The sequence below is a fragment of the Typha angustifolia genome, chromosome 14 (assembly GCF_048772165.1).
Source record: "Typha angustifolia cultivar Huaian chromosome 14, ASM4877216v1, whole genome shotgun sequence".
Taxonomy (NCBI): domain Eukaryota; kingdom Viridiplantae; phylum Streptophyta; class Magnoliopsida; order Poales; family Typhaceae; genus Typha; species Typha angustifolia.
Window position 1 is genome coordinate 2,702,623 of NC_133252.1, and position 21,632 is coordinate 2,724,254.

General features: G+C 39.3%; 3 protein-coding genes and 1 pseudogene across 3 annotated transcripts; 1 reads left to right on the plus strand and 3 right to left on the minus strand.

Annotated features, from left to right (window-relative positions):
- Positions 1-1,788: 1,788 nt before the first annotated feature.
- On the minus strand, positions 1,789-5,439 carry LOC140775807 (endoglucanase 9). The gene is made up of 6 exons (XM_073119249.1): positions 4,886-5,439; positions 4,499-4,806; positions 3,953-4,411; positions 2,783-2,918; positions 2,533-2,705; positions 1,789-2,439 (listed from the first exon to the last, which is right to left on the minus strand). The coding sequence occupies exons 1-6, from the start codon at positions 5,268-5,270 to the stop codon at positions 2,041-2,043; spliced, it is 1,860 nt and encodes a 619-aa protein (XP_072975350.1). The 5' UTR covers positions 5,271-5,439; the 3' UTR covers positions 1,789-2,040.
- Positions 5,440-7,138: 1,699 nt separating this feature from the next.
- On the minus strand, positions 7,139-11,295 carry LOC140775812 (putative disease resistance RPP13-like protein 3; annotated as a pseudogene).
- A 1,454-nt stretch (positions 11,296-12,749) lies between these two features.
- LOC140775806 (leucine-rich repeat receptor protein kinase HPCA1) lies at positions 12,750-18,228 on the plus strand. The gene is made up of 19 exons (XM_073119248.1): positions 12,750-13,156; positions 13,309-13,432; positions 13,516-13,587; positions 13,857-13,931; positions 14,027-14,098; positions 14,189-14,350; positions 14,486-14,560; positions 14,649-14,720; positions 14,852-14,923; positions 15,006-15,074; positions 15,171-15,245; positions 15,332-15,403; positions 15,513-15,653; positions 15,734-16,206; positions 16,284-16,439; positions 16,677-16,813; positions 16,903-17,122; positions 17,222-17,457; positions 17,569-18,228. The coding sequence occupies exons 1-19, from the start codon at positions 13,060-13,062 to the stop codon at positions 18,067-18,069; spliced, it is 2,901 nt and encodes a 966-aa protein (XP_072975349.1). The 5' UTR covers positions 12,750-13,059; the 3' UTR covers positions 18,070-18,228.
- Positions 18,229-18,524: 296 nt separating this feature from the next.
- On the minus strand, positions 18,525-21,603 carry LOC140775810 (probable dolichyl pyrophosphate Man9GlcNAc2 alpha-1,3-glucosyltransferase). The gene is made up of 6 exons (XM_073119252.1): positions 21,113-21,603; positions 20,838-21,027; positions 20,490-20,597; positions 19,748-19,909; positions 19,217-19,469; positions 18,525-19,098 (listed from the first exon to the last, which is right to left on the minus strand). The coding sequence occupies exons 1-6, from the start codon at positions 21,502-21,504 to the stop codon at positions 18,656-18,658; spliced, it is 1,548 nt and encodes a 515-aa protein (XP_072975353.1). The 5' UTR covers positions 21,505-21,603; the 3' UTR covers positions 18,525-18,655.
- Positions 21,604-21,632: the final 29 nt, after the last annotated feature.

Consider the following 21,632-nt stretch of genomic DNA (forward strand, 5'->3'; position numbering starts at 1 on the left):
GCCTCTCTCTGTCTCCCTTTCAAAGAGTTTCTTACACTAGCAGGCTTAATAATCAAACAAACATTTTGTAAAAAAAAGAAAGGGTTAAATTGACACAGGAAAAAAAAAAAAAAAGTCTATAAATGGAGCATAAGTGTAATCAACCCAGGAGAAGAGATTAAAGGGAAGATGCGTCGGATTAAATTTGATCTTACTTAATTCCTTATCTAAGATTTGCTAGGTCAGGGTTAAGATATTTCTATTTGTCTTGATATCAAAATTTGTATCAATGTCTATATAGCTTATGCTATGCTGGTATATGAATTAGAAAATAATATTTAAATTAATATTCGCGTAAAATTTAGTTTACAATATTATGAAAATAATTTTAAACTTTTATATGAACCTTTACTCTAGTTTTAGCATATATCCACTAATTGTATATAGATTTCAATAATTATATAACGAGTACTTATATATTTAAAAATTTAATATAGATACATCCTATATCTAATTTGTATTCATAGTTGTACTTACCTTATATAATACCACTATCCATGTTTAGATCTAAATGAAAAAAAAAATTAAATATAAATATAATTTTACTACTATCCAATTGGCATCTGATCTATTTCCACCTCTACTTGAGAATTTGAGATCCAACATATTTTAGAGTAACTCTTATCAAATCCAGTCCTAAGCCTAGCCCATTCCTTAAATTATTGAGCTAGGCCCAAGATCAAGTCATTTGAACAAAGCTAATCTTGATTATATATTAAAGGGGCTCATGACATTGACATTGAAATCTTAGCAGTATTTATAAATTATCTTAATTAGGACATCATTATCTTGTTTGCAGTTTAAACTAACTTTTATTTTTTCTCCAGTTGTATAGTCTCCCAAACTGCTCATGACATTGACATTGACATTGAAATCTAAGCCTTTTTGCCACTAGGGTGCACTTCTCTACTCTTATGCACGCCTGGACAACTCTTTCTATGAAGGGCCTACACCCATTGTTGCTAGATTCTGAACACATTGCTTCATATTTCACAACAGACATGAGGTGTGGTTTGATATCGAAGGGAGGAGGTGAGGACAAGAGGGCATGATCACCACCAAGACTTGAGAACTATCTTTGGACAGTGTTCAAGAGTCTCCTTATGCTTGCATTGATGCATTTAAGGAGTTAACAAAACTAACTATAATGCTGTTCATCATGTTAGTATTTATGCATGAAAAATACAGAGAAGAGTTTACTATGTACAGCGCAACTGAAACAATACTTTTTTACTCTTGACATTTTAATTTTTGGGGATACTAACTCAGACTTTCTAATCTATTTCTCATTTTTATGTAATCCCCTCATTAATATTTTTCTCATGGTATATTAATCTATTTTAATTAACTTCAAACCATATCTTTCGTTTGTTGTCGTAATTTGGTCTATTTTTTTTTTCCTCAAGTCACCAGCCAAGGACTTGAGATTAGAGGTGAAAATAAGTGGAATTAAACTCGATCTGATCTATTCGTTTTCACCCATTCTTCTTATCAAATGCAGGCCTAACCCTAGCCAATTCAAGTCATTAGATCAAAGATTATTTTGATTTTCGATCATTTATCGTTTGCTTAAGGAAAAATTATATATAGATATCTCCATTAGAGCTTTTAAGCATAGAGCACAGTACTGAGTATTTTGAGACCACTCGGTGGATACAAAATGAATACAAGGACAGTATTCAAGAAGTTAATACAGTCATGGTCAAGTTCTTTACTAATGCCAAAATCCAGCAAGTAAATTATGAGTCCTTTCATGCAATTCGTACTGATAATAATACTGCCACATACTATTACAACAATGTAATATTACATTATATATTTAGACTTCACAGAGCAATGATACAACACTGATACAAAAATTGGTTGAGCCAAACTACACAGAATTAGTTGCTTGGACAAATTTCACCCCATCCACACTGTTAGAACTCTTCATAACCAGGAATGAGAAGAGATTTATTAACCCTCGGGTTGAATGTATACAGAATTTGCTGCAATCCAGTCTCAAGGTTTCCATGGTGCTGGCGGAGGTGGGGGACTTGGAAACATCGGCGGAACTGCAGAGAACATGGTATTCTTGTCCACTCCCCTACCCTCACCAGATAAAGCCACCAATGCAGCAACTAAGCCAGCATTGCCTGCAAGGGTTGGTTCAGTGTAATTGTAGTTGGTGCGCACATCTCGAAAGCCATCGTGCCGATCTGGGCCTGCGACCATAGCTCCAACAATCGTGTTAGGGTTTGGCTTTTTTGTATCTCTCCACTTCCATCCTCCTTTGCAGCTATACTTCACACCATTCTTGGGGATCGAAGCACCTCGGTGATGGACATGCTTAGGGAAATGGTTACCGAATCCTACAACGTAGCTCATCTTTCGGGGGTTTTTACCTAAAACGTAATCGATCTGCAGGAAGAATAAAGAATTTCGTAAAATAGGCAGTTATAAAAAGTGAAAATGCTATACTATGACAACAAATTTGCGGCAAGGAACATATACCTGGGTCCTTGCAAAATCCCGTAGAACATCAGTAGAGTAGAAATTGGGGCCACAGTACCATCCAGGAGTATCAGCAGCATCCAGGTAATCACTGTAGAGAGAAGCAAGAAAAGCAGCATTGACTACATACTGAAGGGGCTGTGGTCTTCCATGGTTCAATTGTATCAAGCCACCTGCGATGAAACAGACTAATTTAGTAGTCTTCTTAGGAGCACAAGAATGTGATTTTAAAATAAGAAATGAGTTGAACCTTTTGTTCGGTTGAAAGAGGTGAAAATTGGTAAATAGGAGCACATGATAATGCTTGTTTGATTGTGGAAAGTGCTTAACATTTCTTCATAAGGATAACCAGGACTCAAGAAGAGCCTCAATCTGCTAAGGAGAACCTGGAATCGGAGGAGTAATTATCAGAATCCTAGGGGCAATAGATACATCAAATATATAATAAAACAGGCTCAGATAAATGTTGCATGTATGTTAGACCACATATGCTAAGTACATGATAAGAGATAAGGTGGGTCATAAAAGCTTGGGAAACCTGAAATAAGACATAATTAGATGGTCATGCAAAATGTCAAATGCAAATATGTTGAACTTCGCTGCAGTGTGAGATCCCAGAAATTTAATGTAATTTACCCCAAGATTTTGGCTGTTAAACTAACAAAGAATTATGTAAATCTGAAGATAAATTCGAGTTCATCTTCCTGACAAGAACAATTTCATAAGTACAACAGGCCCAGCTATGAGATCATTTTGCCTTCGGACTGTCAGATAACTACTTTATCCTCAGGCTTGGTTCACAAACATCGGAGGAAACAAGAGGTTTTACTATTTCCCTCAGATCCATACTGGTCCTATGTTGGTTCAGCTCAAGAGAGCTGGAGCAGGCTTATATAAGATGGTGATTAGAAAGACAGGATGTTATTCTATAACTGAAGTTTCAAACTAAGTTGAGGTAGAACAAGTCTCATCCTCTTGACAAGTCTCCACGAACTCTTAGTTCAACAAATTCAGTTTTGCATAAAAGCATGAGATATTTGACATTCCAACTTTTACAATAATCAACAAATTCTAAAAACGCCATCAAACTCATACAGTTATCATAGGATAGATGAAAAGGCGATGTTATTTTAATTAAACAAGATCAAGCTCTCACAAAGTCTATTAGAAATTTAGAATCATTTTTCAAAGGTTAGCAACTTAGAACTTCCCAAGGATTTAATATTCTCCTCCTGAATACTGTGAGAACTGGACAAGTCAAGGAAGTTGACTCTATCAAACTACTTGTTATCAGATCAAGCAAGTTGACTTATTATAGATCTTAAAAATTAGGAATAAGTTGATAATAAATCAACATCATCCAGGTAGAATTTCTAATAAAAAAGAAAGAGGTGTGCAGAGTCGAAACCAGCACACTCACCTGAGCACCAGCGAGCTTATTATCCCAGCTGAACACCCCATAATCAGGGCCACCCCAGAAAGCTCCGGCATGCTTCGCAAGGACGGGATGAGTTGCCAGATGCAGATACGATGAATTGCCTGTCGCAAGATACATCCACGCCCCTCCCCACACAAATTCATCCCAATAACTAGTCGAATTATAGAAGGAAGAAGCATCCGAACCACCCGCGCTGTACCTACCCCTCTGATCCCTCGAGAACTTGAAGACCGCCGTCGCGCCGTGGACCAGCTTCTGTGAGTAGCTCTTATTGTCCTTGAACACAATAGACGCTGCGGCCAGAGCCGCCGCCATCTCAGCTGCAAGATCCGAGCAACCGTGACACACCGATACCTGCCTTGGGTAGTCGATGTCCTCCGGCCTCATCCAACAATAATGGTCATTCGCAGTAGTTCCTCCTGAAGTGGATCCTGTCCCAACCTATCACCAGTATCACAACAATCATAAAACAATGGACTTTATTACATCAATGTGCAAAAAAGATTCACCCAAAGAAGCTTCTTTTACCTGGGCGGCTATCCGATCAATTGTATCGGCGGAGGAATTGAAGGTTTTAAGTAGGTAGTCAGCACCCCATTTGATAAGCTCCTTGACATGGCCGAGTTCTCCTGCAGCCTCATACTTCGCGCTGTACTCGATCACACTCCAGCTCAAAAGGGTCATGGCGAAAGACTGAGGAAAGTTAAACTTAATCGCATCGCCGGCGTCGTAGAATCCCCCAACAAGGCTCCTCCCATAAGAAGGATCAGAGAACCCATCCTTCATCCCTGAGTTACCCCTCCAGGACACATTGTTATGCCTTGGAAGCCTTCCAGCTGCAGGAACAACACCAAACACCTCATCAAAATACAATATTTCGAACTGGGTACCTCTTAAATTTGAGAAAGAACTCACATTTCTGCGCATTAAAGAACATGAGGGCTTTGTGAAGCGCGAGAGTGTAGTTATCAGGCGGCGGCGGCGGGCGATGGTGGCGAGGAATGGTTTTAACGATAAGGGTGATGAAGCCGGAGAGGGCGGCGGCGGCTACAACGGAGATGACGACCCAAAGAAAGAGCTTGCGGCTCACCATGAGGCAACCCAAGTCGACATACTTCTTCTTCTTGTTGCCCTGGTCCCCTGGCCCGGCAAGGAGCCAGCTTTGCTGGGTCTCGTCCAAAGTCCTCGAGAGAGCCGCTCGATCCAAGTCAAGATTCCGGCTCCGGTCGTCGTCCGTCGCCGAGTCCGCATGCGAGATCTCCAACGGTCCGCCCCATGGATCTCGCCCGTACATGCTCATCTTTGAGGGATTCAAGATACCACCTTTCTCGTTTCCTCTGCTGCTGCTGCTGCTGATGCTTCGTTTCTCGCCTCTTTTGGAGACGGGCAGTGGAGTTTGGAGCCAAGTGAGGTGGGGAAGTTTTGGCAGGGAAGGAAAGGGATAGGATTTATTTTTCCTTTTAAGAAAAGAAAAAGGATTTGATCAGGTGGGGGGTGGTGGGGTTTATTATGTAATCCTCCAGTGTTTAGTTGTAGTGGAGTGGGTGGTGGTGACAGGATGGATAGAGGCTTACTCAAACAGCAACCTAATAAATCTTCCCCTTTTTTTTTAAATCACCTCCTACATTTTACTCATATTACAACAAACATCCTCTTTAGTAATCAGGACATTCTCTACAAACAAAGGGCAATTAATATTTGTCCCTAAAATAGACCGTACATATTGTGTTTATTACCGTTCACACTCTGCTTTTAACTATTTTTTCAGTTCAAGAGCTGTATTTTTAATATATATATTGTCCTTCAAATTGTGATAATTTCTTGGAGTTGAGGAGTATCCTTAGAAAAAAAAAAGAGTTTTAACGAAGAGTTAGTTCTCTGTAATTTAGAAAAACAAAAAATATAAATAATGAAAAAAAAATAAGCATATAACGTAGGGTGTAAAATGAAAACAAAAACATTGACAATGATTTCCAAAAGAACTTTTCCCCTTATAAATTGGGTAGTTGTTGGTGAACCTAGGAGTAGTGAGGGATGAACAGGCCACAGCTATCTAACAACTGGGAGTCTTGGAAGACGACAGCAGACAGCAACGTTCGCTAGTCTCGTTGTTGGAAATCATATACCGTAGCAGGAAAGCGAAGCCAAGGCTGGTTGTTGGTTTACTGCCTACTTCTGGTGGTGGAGTTCTCAGACTAGAGTTTTGTTTCGAGGTGCTTTTCGCAACAAAAAAAAAAAGATAATATATTTATTGCGATTGACAGCTGGAGACAGGATGGTTGGAGCGGTGGCGTTGCAGGATTGGATTGGAGGAAACAAAAAAAAAAAGTAGTCAATGGGTAGGGGGGTAAGGGATGTTGTGGGACGACAACGTTCAATGTCTTCGACCGTGGTGGATGGAACTTGGAAGGCATTAAATTATAGCCGTTGCATGTGAACGGGGGATAGGATCCTAGGAAAGGTGTCGCTGGGGGACTCTTCTATAGGAGGATTTCTTATTGGGCTTGGGTCGTTCAATGGCCCAACACAGCTATTTTGGCCCATGATAGTTTTACCCTCGTTTTACTTTTTGTTGCAGTTTTAAACTTGTGAGGATTGTTTTATCCTTATTTTAGAGAGAATGTAATTATCCAATTGATGACGGATTATTTTATTACCAGGATCGAAACAGTAAAGATAGTCTAGAGAATTTTAGTCATTAATTAGGAATTCCTGGAGAACATTAACTCTATCTATGACTCTGGATTCATCCAGTTATATATGGGTCGAATTAAAAGGGCCAACTGAAGTGTATCAAACTAAGATTGCCACCACCTAGATGTAATCTTGTGTGCTCCCAATTGAGAAGCCAATTAGGGTTCATTTCATCAGATATGAGAGAACTGCGGTTCTATGATTGGATTATAGTTGAGCATATAAACCCAAGTACCTAACTCCTAATTTGGAGGCAATGCCACTAAAGGGCAATATATATATCCTTCTTTCCAATTTAAACGGTCTCCATCTCTCCTTCATGTCCATGTTCTAAATATTGTTGAGTTAGATTTTTTTTATTTATTTATCCTAGTTCAATTCAAAGTCTTTATTTATTTCTTTTACAATGAGCGGTGAGAGCGTAAAAATATACTATGCTGAAACGTCATAAAAGTATAATACATCAAAAGATGGTAATTATTTATTAAATCATACGGTAGATTACAACAACAACAAAAAAAAAAAGAAGAAGCAAAAGCAAAAACATTTTATGCTCAAAGAATAATGGGTTTTCCTCCAGCGTCCTTCCATATCTTCACCTCGGTACTCTGTAACAGAGCTTCACTATTATTGGTCAAGGTCAACCTCACAACAGATGGTGGAATACGTGGCCGGATTCGCAAGCTGGGACAATCGTCGATGTACAATTTCCTAAGACAAGGGAAGGCACAGCATGTTTCTCTTTCTCTGTTGTTGTCGTTGTCGTCGTCTTCCGTCACCCATTCTTCGAGATTCGGCATGTTACTGAGAAGAAGTTCTTCCAGAGAGGGGAACGATGTTGCTCTGTCACTTCCATATCCACACAAGTCTGTTGTACCGATGCTCCTTATTCTTGGCATGGACCTTAATTCTATCTTTCGAAGGTGACGCAGCTGGCCAAGCACAGGAACGCAATCGCAGTTTAACATGTCTGACAGTTCGATCTCGACCAAGTTTGGGAGAAACTCATCCGTCTCTTTCATCATCCAGATGGGGAAGTTGACTCCCAAGAAACCGCAGATATTCAAGAACTTCAAGTTACGGTGTGGCACGAGGTGGTGTAGAATGGCTGCATGATCAGTACCGCTCTGGTAGTTGAAGCTCCAATCCAGACTTAGTGATTGGATCTCTTTCTCCTTTAAGTTTGCTCTCTTAGCATCATCTGCGTCCACTCCGCATTCGAAAAGTATTTCTAAATCACCAGTGAGAAGATTCAGATGTTCCAACTCTGCAATGTTGCACCCTCTGCTTCTAGAGCTGCTGGCTCTGCCGCCCTCGACTACTGTATCACCCACAATGAACTTGCGCAGTCCTCGGAGTTTGGTCAATCGGCCAATTCTACTCGGCGTATGGTCAAGAAACCGGCAATGTGTGAGATCTAGTGTTTCCAAGTTGATGAGGTTGCTCAAAGTTTCTGGTAGTACTTCAAATCGACAACTACGAAGGATTAAAGTCCGTAGGTTCTGAAGATTGCCAATTGACATGGGTAATTCTCGAAGTGACCGGCAATCTGAGAGATCTAGTGTTTCCAAGTTGATGAGGTTGCTCAAAGTTTCTGGTAGTACTTCAAACTGACAACTATGAAGGATTAAAGTCCGTAGGTTCTGAAGATTGCCAATTGACTTGGGTAATCCTCGAAGTGACCAGCAATATGCGAGATCTAGTGTTTCCAAGTTGATGAGGTTGCTCAAAGTTTCTGGTAGTACTTCAAATTGACAACTACGAAGGATTAAAGTTTGTAGGTTCTGAAGATTCCCAACGGATTCAGGTAATTCTAGGAGACTAGAACAATTCGAGAGGTCTAGATGTTTCAAGCGCTTAAGGTGCCCGAAGGATTGGTGCAGTGTTTTAAGCCTAGAAGGCTAGAACAGCCATGTAGGTTCAAGGAACGTAAATTTATGAGGCTCCAAATCGATTCAGGCAGTTGTGGAAGTTCGTAACAACCTGATAGGTCAAGGTAAAGCAATCTATGAAGGTCTCCAATAGAAGGGGGAAGAGTGGATATATTCAAACAGCCTGAAAGGTTCAAAAGGTAGAGCTTTTGGAGTTCACCAATAGTTGAGGGCAGTTCGTTGATCGGACAGTCTCGGAGGTTCAGCACCTCCAAGTTCCAGAGTTTCACAATTGGATCTAAACTTTGAATTGTAGACTCTGAAGCGTCTAGGTACCTCAGTTGTTTCAGCTCACCTACTGAGGTTGGTAGCTCATCAAGGAAACATCCACTTAAATCCAAGACACGTACATATCTAGTCTGTGAGAAGGCATCGTCAGGAAGAGGAACTAATAGACGTGTCCGGAAGTGCAGTGCTCTTGCCTTCTTGGGTAAAGGTTTTCGAAGCTTTGATGGGTCATCATATCCGATGATTGAAGCATAGCGACACTCTTTGACATTTCTCGTGGTCTCCTTTCCTGCCGCTACAGCTAACACTTCATCGCCAGCAATGGATCGTGCAAAGTCATATACCAAGTCATGCATCTTGTACACATAGTCTCCAGTTTTCTCAAGCGCTTTTCTGTCTTGAAGAAATGATACTGATAGCAGATCGTTGACGTAACTTTCACCAATCTCTAATGACCTGCTCTCTCTTTGCGACTGGATAAATCCTTGAGCGATCCATTGCTGGATCAACTTATCCTTCTCTAGCCCAAAGGATTTAGGATATATGGAGCAGTAGAAAAAGCATAGTTTTAGAGGAGAGGGCATGTACTGATAGCTTACCTTTAATGACGCCAAGATTTTATTCTCAGATAGTTGCCCATTCTCATATTGTTGCTCAATCTCCCAGATTCCGTTGTCTCTGACATCCTTCCATGCTTCCTCCCCACTCGCTCGACGAAGCGTGCCGCCGAGAGCGTTAGCCGCCAAGGGTACACCTCCACATTTCCTGACGATCTCCTTTCCTATTTTCTCCAGACTCGGCGTTCTCTGTCCACCACCTTGCCCAAATGCCCTTTGCTCGAACAACTTCCAACAATCATCGTCAGATAGATACGTCAAACTATGTGGGTTTTCAGTGCCGCTCATCATCTTAGCAACTTGTAGACTGCGGGTGGTCACTAGAATTTTGCTCCCGCTGTTGCCAACTTCTAGCATCAGCTTCAATTTCTCCCATTTGTCCTCATCTTCATTCCACACATCATCCAACACCATCAGATATCTCTTGCCATGCAATAAAATTTTCACGCATTGACTGGTCGACTCTAAGTCGTCAAAATCGCATCTCTGTCCAGACCCTGATGATACAATAGCATTAGCTAATTTTTTCACATCAAATTCCATAGCATGAACCCAAATCTTTGGATCGAAGATGCTCGTACTAGCATCATTAAAGATCAATTTGGCGAGTGTCGTCTTCCCCAGGCCCCCGATGCCGACTATGGAGATGACGGAGACATTCGTCTTGTTATCAGTGGCCAGCAACCTTTTAATTATCTCCCCCTTCTCTGCTTCTCTCCCTAACACTTTAGTTCCCTCAACAAGGGAGAAGGTCTCGCGCTTTTTAATCTCTTCTTGCTTATCAGTGACACTTTCCGCCTTCAGAGTGTACTTGCTCTTCTCTTCTGCAATCTTTTGTAATCGCTCCCTCATCTTCTTCATTTTGTGGGCCATGCTGTCACGAGAGGTGAGCGGATTGGATCTGGAGAAGAACCCTTTCACCTTCTTGGACGCCGCGCTGACCTCTGGTTTCTTCTGGGTGTCGAAGTCGTTGAGCATGTCCTCGATGTCGTATGCCGCAGCTTTGAGGCTCTTCAACCAGAGGCGCACCGACTCATCATTGATCGATCGCCTCTCGGCATCCTTTAAGACGGCCTGAAGAGTGCGCAGGGTACCCTTGATGTTCTCCAGATCTTGCTCGAAGTTCCAGAGCAATCCAAGCTCGGCCCACATACCGGAGCTTAACTTGCTAACTAACTCCCTCACAACAACGACGGCAAGTTGCTCTCCGACCATCGTCTGATTGCTAGCTAGACCTCCTCCTTGTCTCAGAGACTCAGAAGTGGAAAATACTGGTGATAAAGTTTGGGTTCCCAATTTTCTCATTAAACTAGAACTACAATTTTTTGGCACGACTTCGATCATTGTTCTAGTCAACACGCGGAGTACAAGGTAACAAAACCAAAACTCTCAACTCTTTTGTCGGCCATATAACATTGTAGTTATCATCACAAACCCTGCTTACACTCTAATTTTAAATTTATTGTTTTAATTCAAATTTAAACTCGAGTCAAATTATATTAAGTCTAAGCTGAGTTCGAGCCTAAATCAAATATATTTTAAATTAAATTTGAATCGAGCCCAAACATAAAACTAAGTTATTTTTAACCGAGTCTATCAAACTTATCTTTAGATCAAAGCATATAAAAGTATGCAGATCAAATTAAGCTATTTTTTAAATTTATTGGAGAGTGGAGAGCATTAAATGCATCCCAGGATCCTCAAAAACCCATAGTAAGGCAAGTAAACTGAAAGTTATCTATCTGTATCTGTATTAGGATTATGAACTTCCATTTCCTAATAAAAGTTGATAGATGGCCAGAGAAAATAATATATATATATATATATTTGAGTTTAATTACACTTTGTTCTCTCAATTATATATTATTTTTTACTTTTATCCCTTCATATTTTTCTACAGAACTTAACTCCTTCCGCTATCTATAATCACTGTATAAATCATTCTATTAGTCCGCCGTTAGGGTTTCCACTAAAAAATTATTTTAGATAAACTATCCCTTTTTCAACCTCTTATCCTTAAATTTTTCTAAAAACCCTAATCCTCTTCGATCACTCTCATTCTCTAGTTCTTCTTCCTCCTCTTTTTCATAAAACATAACACTAAAATAAAAACCCAACGACCCACCGGCACCACACATCATTCTTTAGGAGTAGATAGATATTAATAAGGTGGGTCACATACTCACATATCACCAAAGGAAAATGTGAATTTTTAGAGGATTAATTTGTAAAGAAAAATAATATATAAAGAGGTGAAAATAAAAATGACTTATAGTTGAAGGGTTAAACACCATGTGTGTATATATAATCTTTTTTGTGTTAGAAAGCAACAGCGTTGATTTCTTCCAAATTAATCATCATCTTGTGTCCTTTTTTCTTGCTGGGGCTCAAAGCCGAAATGATTGAAGCAAGACTAACAAGTTTAAACTAATCTTAGCCACTAATATGGCACGAACTATGCCAACAAATTCTAAACAAAAAGTATGTATATATATATATATATATATATATATATATATATATATATATATATATATCAATAACTACTAGAGATTCTTGGGTAATAAAACTTGGTCATTATTATAACTGTTATTTTTGCCGTGAGCAACACTCACTATCTTTTCTCATTATTATCTCCGAAAGATTAGTTAAGAAAAGTAAACGATTTCTTGACTGTGAGATTAAGTAAAAGACACACTTCATCTAGCACCATACCAACTTCCATATTTTTATACCCCTAATTAATGTATTAAGTTCAATTTCTTCCAAAATTTATTCTTTCTTTCTTAAATGTTAACATGTGTGAATTATTCTTATGTTACGATTTTTATTTCAAATTAGACTGTAACATCCATTTGTTCAGATCTTAGTACTGGAAATACAATTTTTAAATTGAGTTAAAATATATATTTTAACTTCTGTTGTACTGTACACCTTTGTATTATTACTAAGCGCTGACTTATTAATTGTAAAAAAAGAGTTATTTAAGTTATTTTCATCATCATCTAAGAGGTTTATATTTGAAATAGTGATAAAAAAAATTAAAAAAGAAGAGATGCTTTTCTGTCAAAGAAAACAAATAAAAGGAAACAAAAAGAGGCTCCATGTGTTCATACAAATATTAAAATATATCTACAACTTGTTTGTGATTCAATGGTTTCTTTGGGTCTCATTTCAATCATGCATGTGTGAAGTTTCCATCCATCCACAATTCCACACATTCACACTATTTATTACGCCAGCCTTGACTTGTAGCAGACTAGCAGTGTCTGCATGGGTAATTGGACCCACACAACGACTCTTCCATTAATACCAATCGAAGCATAGCATGACCACTTTATCCCATCATCTTGCCTTAGGAATTGGGAATTGGGAATTGGGAATTGGTAACAAGTCTATTTTCTCAAATGAAGGCTCAAATCCAATTGATCCAAACTTGATTGGCTTTCAAGACAAGGCAAGACTTTTGGGCAAAGCATCTCTTTGCTCAAACTTCCAGCCTTATGATTTTGCTCCTGAATCCAGAGATCATGATGAATGGAATGATGGGTTGGTTGGTTGGTTGTTGCAGTTTGTGACCTACTAGTTAAGTAAGCTGCATCTGATACCCAGCTGATCCATGGAGTTGAAAATTCCAAGAGCTACTGAGATGAGGACATTGCTTGTGTTGTTGTTGGTATCCACTCTCAGTTTTGGTACTACAGATGCCCAAGATAGTAAGTCTCTTTAGTTTAGCTCTTATTTCTAGCAAATTTGAGAGAATATTTGTCTAGGAACATAGTATTGGCCTGAATGATCTTTTCTTCTAAGAAATAGCAAAAAGCTAGATTATTTAAGGGCTAGTGATGAGCCATGGACTAAATTGCAGCTGCTATTCTCCGAGCTTTGATGGATCAATGGCAGAACACACCACCAAGTTGGGGGCAAACAGATGATGCTTGTGGTACTCCATGGGAAGGAGTAGGTTGCAGCAATTCTAGAGTGACTTCCCTGTGAGGCCCTTTGATTTCAGCATGTCAATTGCTTGTAATATTTCACTATCTAATTTATTCTAAGCTAATCTTTACATTTCCAGGAAATTGTCGACTATGGGAGTTAAAGGTACATTGAGTGGTGACATAGGGCAGCTCAGTGAATTGCAATACTTGTAAGTGTAAATTTTCTTTTGTTGAGTTAATTCTTATGTTACCACATAACAACTAGATTAGAATGTCTGGGTTTTAGCTGTTTCTAGGAATACCAAAGTCAAACAAGATTTTAAGATGTCGATTTCCCCAAAAGAACAGTAGTATGTTTTGCTATTGTCAATTTTCTGTTTTTTCTGCATGTGTATGAGGCACATGCATGTGTCTTCAAGCTTTGTGAGCCAAATTTTCTTCTGAATTCATAAATTCATGCTCTAAATTTTACACGCAGGGATCTGTCGTTCAACATGGATCTCGGTGGTACGCTTACTAAAAATATTGGAAATCTGAAGAAGCTTACCACATTGTAGGTCCAATAAATACAAATGCAAATTTAGTTCAATTCAAGCTTACCTGCCAAATCATGTCATTAACTTGTTTCTTGTCTGGTTTACTTTGTAGGATCTTGGCAGGTTGCAGCTTCAGCGGTAGAATCCCAGATGAGTTAGGAAGCCTAGGAAGACTTTATTACTTGTAAGAATAATGAATTTCCACTGCCCTGGTTTTTTATTTTCTGATTCAGTATCAGACATGTAGTAATAATCAAATATATGGTTCATGCAGGGCCTTGAACTCAAACAAGTTCACTGGTAAAGTACCTGCTTCCTTCGGTAGCCTTTCCAATCTTTACTGGCTAGATGTCGCCGACAACCAGTTAACTGGGCCTCTTCCCATATCAACTAACACAACCCCTGGATTGGATAACCTCATCCATACCAAGCACTTGTAAGTGATTTGTTTACTTTGTCATTCTTCAAACAGATGAAGAAATATTGGAAGTTTGTATTCCAGATCAATAAATTCTATTCGCTACTTCTGAAATTACTACAAATGGTTGTGTCTATGTTGTATTCATGACAGCCACTTCAACAAGAATCAGTTATCAGGGCCCATTCCAGAAGCTCTTTTCAGCTCCGATATGACTCTGATACATGTGTAAGTTGCTTAGATCTTTTTTCTACATTCTTTCATTTTAGTTCAGAAATTTTTCCTGACCCTTAATACCTTACTGGTGCCATGGCAGACTTCTTGATGGAAATCGATTCACTGGAACAATTCCAACTTCTTTAGGACTTGTTCAAACACTCGAAGTTGTGTAAGTGTTGTTCATCCATATCAATTCTCACAGCCGGTGCTGGTGCTGTCCATTGAATTTAGTAATTGTCTTCCAAATTCTAGTTCATTGGATAGGGTGGACTCAATTTGTTTTGCAATGTTTTTTAACAGTCGGCTCGATAGGAATTCCCTGTCAGGCTCAGTTCCTTCCAATTTAAACAATCTTACAAATGTCAATGAACTGTAAGCTATCTGATAACCAACTGCTGTAAATAAAACCATCAACAATTAGTTTGTACTAATTCCTCAATTGGATATCTTTCAGAAACTTGGCAAATAACCAGTTAACTGGAGCAGTACCAGATCTGACAGGGATGAATGTGCTCAATTACGTGTAAGAACTTGAGTAAACTGCTGCTATTTCTCCTCTTTACCCCTTCATTATACTACTTTAACTTGAAGGGTAAGAATTATCTCATATGACCCACAGAGATTTGAGCAACAACACTTTTGATCGTACGGAGAGTCCAATTTGGATGTCAGAACTGCAATCCCTCACTGCTCTGTAAGCTCCGTTAGCACCTGTTAATATAATGTGCTATCAACTCTATGGGTACTTAAGATTAAGCATTCTTTTTGGTGGTCATTTAGAATTATTCAATCTGGACGCCTTTATGGGAAAATTCCACAAGAATTATTCAGCACTCCTCAGCTGCAACAAGTGTAAGTTTAGGACTATCCATTGATTGGAGAAGCAAGAAATGAGATCAAAAATTATTTGCAGTCGATTATTCTTTCATGTCTATTTATCTGTTATGAAAACCTTTGGTAGGATTCTTGATTACAATGAATTCAATGGTACTCTTGACTTGGGTACCAGCATCAGCCAGCAACTACAGATTGTGAGTTTCAAAAATAATAACTTCACGTCACTTACTGTGCCAAACCAGGCTGACTACAATGGAACTCTTGCGTAAGCAGTTATAGTATTTAAGCATACTATAGTTCACATATTAAATTTTTGTTCATCTCATCAAATGCGTTTAATTTCAGACTTGTGGGCAATCCTGTTTGCAATCATCAGTTGTCCAACACATTATATTGCAATCTTGCACAAAAACCATCAACGCCTTACTCTACAAGTCTTGCAAAGTGTAATTCAAACACATGCCCCCCTGATCAGAGTCTCAGCCCTCAAAGTTGCAGTTGTGCATATCCATATGAGGGAGTTATGTTCTTCAGAGCACCTTTCTTCGGAGATGTAACAAACAGCACAGTGTTCCAATTACTGGAGATGAGCTTGTGGACAAAACTTAACCTGACTCCTGGTTCAGTGTTTCTTCAAGACCCCTTCTTTAATGGTGATTCCTATCTGCAAGTTCAAATAAAACTCTTCCCATCTACTGGAACTTACTTCAACCGGTTGGAGATTATGCGAATCGGGTTTGATTTGAGCAACCAAACTTATAAGCCTCCAAAAATGTTTGGACCATACTACTTCATTGCGTCTCCCTACCCCTTTCCAGGTACAAAATTCATTCTCTTCCCTTGACAAGATGATTCAAATAACTTTATTTGTTTTCACAAGGGAAATTGTTGGCAGATGCTGGAGGCGGCAGCTCATCAAAGAATACCGGCTTGATAGCTGGAATAGCAGTTGGTTGTGCTGTTCTGGTCCTTGCACTTGTAGGAGCAGGCATCTATGCCACAAAGCAAAAGAGAAAGGCTCAGAGGGCTATGGAACTAAGCAGACCATTTGGTAATCTTCCTAACAGAAAGATTGGTTGTCTCCATTTAAAACAAGAACAATGGCATTTCCAATAATTGAAGGCCAATAAGAATACACGTTAGACTAGAACTTACATATAAGCCAGGAATGAAAACAGATGCCACTCAGAATGACTTAAAGAAAGAAATAGATACAGTTACTTCATATTGTATCAGGAGGAATAGTATCGTTTATGACACCTACAATTTCTGAATGTGTTAACTTCAGCATCATGGGCTCGTACCGAAGAGAGTGGTGGTGCACCACAGCTGAAAGGAGCAAGATGGTTTTCTTATGGTGAACTCAAGAAGAGCACCAACAACTTCTCAGAAGCTAATGAAGTAGGATCTGGAGGATATGGCAAGGTTGATAACAGTCCAGGACTCATAATTTGAACTCACTATTGTATTTGACCATGCTGTTATGTTATATGACTACTTTATTACTGCTTCAGGTGTACAGAGGAATGCTTTCAAATGGGCAACTAATTGCAATCAAGAGGGCTCAGCAAGGATCCATGCAAGGTGGGCATGAGTTCAAGACTGAGATTGAGTTGCTATCTCGTGTTCATCACAAAAATCTAGTAGGTTTAGTCGGTTTCTGTTTCGAACAAGGGGAGCAGATGCTGGTATATGAGTTCATTCCTAATGGATCGCTGCGTGATAGCCTCTCTGGTATGTTTAGCCAACATATATGTGAAAAAACTCTTAAATAGTCCTTGTTCATACTTCTGCAATTTTTCACTTCTTTTCATGCTATAATTCTCAATGCAGGAAAGAATGGGATATATCTGGATTGGAAGAGGAGACTTCGAATTGCACTTGGCTCAGCAAGAGGATTGTCTTACCTTCATGAACATGCTGACCCTCCAATAATCCACAGAGATGTGAAATCAACTAATATCCTACTGGATGAAAACTTAACTGCAAAGGTTGCAGATTTTGGTCTCTCCAAGCTAGTGTCAGATAGTGAAAAGGGACATGTTTCTACCCAAGTAAAAGGAACATTGGTGAGCATCACTTTTATTTAAGTCAATGGTCTCAAACGACACCATCTTATGGTATTTTCATCAACAAGAAATAGTAGAAGGCAAAATTCTGATAGTTTTATATCTTTACAGGGTTATCTTGATCCCGAGTATTACATGTCGCAGCAGCTGACTGAGAAGAGCGATGTTTATAGCTTTGGTGTGGTAATGTTAGAGCTAGTAACTGCTAGACAACCAATTGAGAAAGGTAAGTATGTTGTTAGGGAGGTGAAGAGGTTGCTAGATACGAATGATCAAGAATACTATGGCCTGAGGGAGATTATGGATCCAAGAATTAAGAACATGAACTCTCTCATAGCCTTCAGTAAGTTTGTACATTTGGCTCTGCAATGCGTCGAAGAATTAGCCGCCAACCGGCCAACGATGAGCGATGTCGTGAAGGAAATCGAGATGATGTTGCATAATGATGGACTGAACACAAACTCAACTTCTGCAGCTTCTTCTGCAACAGATTTTGCGAATGCTAAGGACCGTCATCCTTATAGTGATTCATTTCCTAGAAAGGAAGTAAGCAGCAATTCGTTCGAGTATAGCGGCGGATACGTATTCACAGCAAATGTTGAACCCAAATAGCAAATCCTTATTCCCTTTTCTTTTCCTTTTCTTTCTTTTTCCCTTCAACTCATCCGATTCAAACTTCTTAATTGGAGCTTCTTCTGTTAAGATATATATATCAAGAAGTTAAAGAATATGTAATATTTCAAATTTTTAGTAATGCTTAAACTTCGTGAACCACTAGAGATTTTTTTTTTTTGGGGGGGTGAAATTCCCTTTCAAATTGATAGTCAAATCTCTAACAATTTGGTCAACTTGTTATCATGCCTGCCTTAAATGCAATTTTGTTCAAAATTAAGTCACACTGTAATGATCTGCACAATATACACCTACTTTACGACAAGATAGGCCACATAGGCATATCTGTTTTAAGGAAAAAGAATCTAACTAGCACTTGCTCGAAATTAGGCAATTGACCAACAACCGGCAGTCAGCTAGAAGTAAATGATAAAAAAAAATTACATAAACCATACGCAGATGCTAAAAGGAACAGAAGTTTCGAGCAATTCACAGGAAAAGATAATAATTTCACCATTGGAAGATCGAATACAACATCTCAAAGAATCTGTTAAATGGATTGAAGAAAAAGTCCTACAATCTCAAATTAAATATCCTTTTTTACTCTTACTGACCGAGAGGAGTCGTCCAATAACATCCATTGCCTCTTATTGGTGTACAAAGTCAAAACCACGAACTGGGAAAAGCAAAGAAGCATAATTAAGGCCTCAAAGAGAAAAGGATACTTCTCTGGAGGTCGCATTCTCAAGTAAATGAAATACAGCATCAAGGAGCATAACAATGGAAGGGCCAGAAGTGCTTTCCTTATATGAAAACTGTTTGTCTTCGTGCCACGGCTTCTATCAGGAGAGTAGAAAATAAAACCAAAGAGAGAAAGAACAGCAATGTATTGTAGCATAAGATGATCACGGCGTATAAGTGGGAACATCGACAGAAGAGAATAATATATGAACCACCCGTAAAGCAGAGGCTCCTGTAGTCCTAAAAGGCTTGCAGGCAAAAGAGGCAGCAAAATCGACTTCTCGTGCACTGAAAGTTATCCACATGCACAGCACCACATCAACAACCATAAATTTTCATGCAGAAAAAAAAAGCGTACCACAGGAAAAGTTGTAATAAGAAATAAGATAAAGGGGCAAAAACATACCTTGGAAAGAGAACAGATAGAAGGAAAATGAGCTATTCAAAAGAGCATAGAGGAAGCCAAGATTGCTTGGAAACTTTATTTGCTGAACAAATGAAGGCAAAAAGGCCAAGACTGTGGTTAGGAAACTCAGCAGTTTCAGTGACTGTACTGTGAACAATCTCCTCCACTTAATAAAAACTGAGGTGCTGCACCAAAAGTTGGCAACATAATCTTCAAATAACCCTCTCTCAAAGGGAGCTAATCTAGAAAGAACCTGGTTACAACAGAAAAGAAGGAGACCTTTAGCAATAATAACTAACTGAGAAAAAGAAGCAACTGAAATTAAGCTAAGAAGGGGCTTCTGCTTGCATCAGAAGTAGAGATTGACAGCTGAAAATAAAATATTATGAGCTAAATGCAAGACTCATTATCCTGACTAGGCTAAAACTTTTAGGTAATAATAGACATGCCAGACTTAATTAAAAAACAAAGGACAACTGTGGAAGAATGCTGGTTTGAAGGTAAACAAGATGTTACATATGCATTTGTTACCTCGATGGCAGCTTCCAAAGAATGTAAATAAGGCCACCAAACAATTGCAAATGTTGCTAAGACCACAAAACCCAGTTTCATGATCTCAACAATTGGATTTTTCTGCTTCAGGCATTTACCGAGAAGATGGCTGAAGAATGCTGGTGCAAAATATAAACTCATCTGGAAGTCAAAGAATTCATGTTATAAAAAACAAAAACTGAAATATAGCAATCTTATATAGTTGCCATTTATTACATAATAATTTTAGTCTGTGGGTGACTCTCCTCTAGTATAATTGGGCGTCCACTGATTCTTATACATATTATATCAAATACCACTCAAAAATGTAAAATTTCTTGGAGCTTGTAACAATGAAACCAAATCATCCGTAACCACAGTAAAGCAGAGTATATTAGTAATTTGGAGTCCTTCAAACTTCAAAAGAAGTAGCAGAACATAAAAGAAGCAATTCATTCATTTAAATTTCCAATTCTTTTATCCTCATCTTGTTGTCTATGAATGCTTTGAATAATAAATGATAAGCAAATTCATGAAATAGAAGCATCTTTTGTGTATTAGTTTCTACCAGTATTCATATTTAATCATACCTTCTCTTTAGACATAGGGTAAAAAAAAAAAAAAATTTCTTCCTAAAAAGGAAACGTGACAATATTATCAATTAAATTTCTGGTCTTAAACACCATCAGCTGCTCCTTCCCTAACCTCCTACTTGTAATACAATGGGAACTTAGAAAGAGACCTGCTTGTGATTGATGGCAAGAGTGAAGAGAGCAGATGCAACAAGCTCGTTACTTGACAAGACAGCAGCAATGGCTCCAAGTGTTAGTCCCAGGCTGATGCAGTTGTACTGAAAGAAGGCACAATTAGAACCATCTCAGTAGTGTAAATGAAAAATACATATCGAAATGGGAAAAAATAACTTAAGAGGTTGCAGTGTAACTGATGCCTTATCATACGACCATATTCCCTCCTCCTAACCATTATGTCAACAAAAATATCTAACACGAGGTTTACAAGACGATTCTAAATCCTAACATTCCAAAATTATAAGTTCTTGATTACAAACATCTCAAACAAAACTTCATGCCTGAAAATGCCCATGATCGATCAGAATCAAACACGGATTGATCAAAATCATCGCAAGCAGCCACATCATCGACCCTCCTCCTCCTACTCCTCCTTGATCCCTCCGAGAATATACCCAAACAAAGTAAAGAGCCGCCGGAAAAAACACAACCAGATCGGACAACAGCACCGTCCACCTCATCAGCAACTTCCTACAAAGACAAACCAAGGCCTCTCTAAATTCCTGGACCTGTTCACATCAACCGCACGAAAAGCACAACAAGGTGAGATCTTTACGACTCCGGCGACTCGAAACCATGAGAAGAGCCAAGCGCGACGGCTTTGGGAATCGAGGCGTTGAGCAGGAGGCCATGGAAGCGGCTCTGGTAAGCGGAGAGAGGAGGGTAGTCGAGGCCCCAATAGGAGAGGTCGTTAGCGGAGGAGTTGCGGTACCAAGAAGAGGGAGGAAGATGGAGGGTGAGCTCCATCCAATGGCGCTGCGCCTCATAGTCGCCGTACTTGGGCGGGGTGCCCTGGCCGGAGTAGGGACCAAGAGAGACAAGAAGGCGGACGAGTAAGGAGAAAAGGGAGATGACTATGGTGGTTGGGATTGGCGGGGGAGGAGATGGAAACAGGAAAGAGGGAGCAGGGGTTGATGGTGTTGAGTTCGGTATCTTCTTCTTCGCCATTGAGGGATCTCGGTAGTTCTCGGATACCAGTCGCAGCTATTAACCCTGAATTTCCTCTCGTTCCACTGCTTGCTTAATAGTTTGGGGAGGCTCGCTTTACTGGCCCTGAAGCCCAAGCCCGAAAGCCC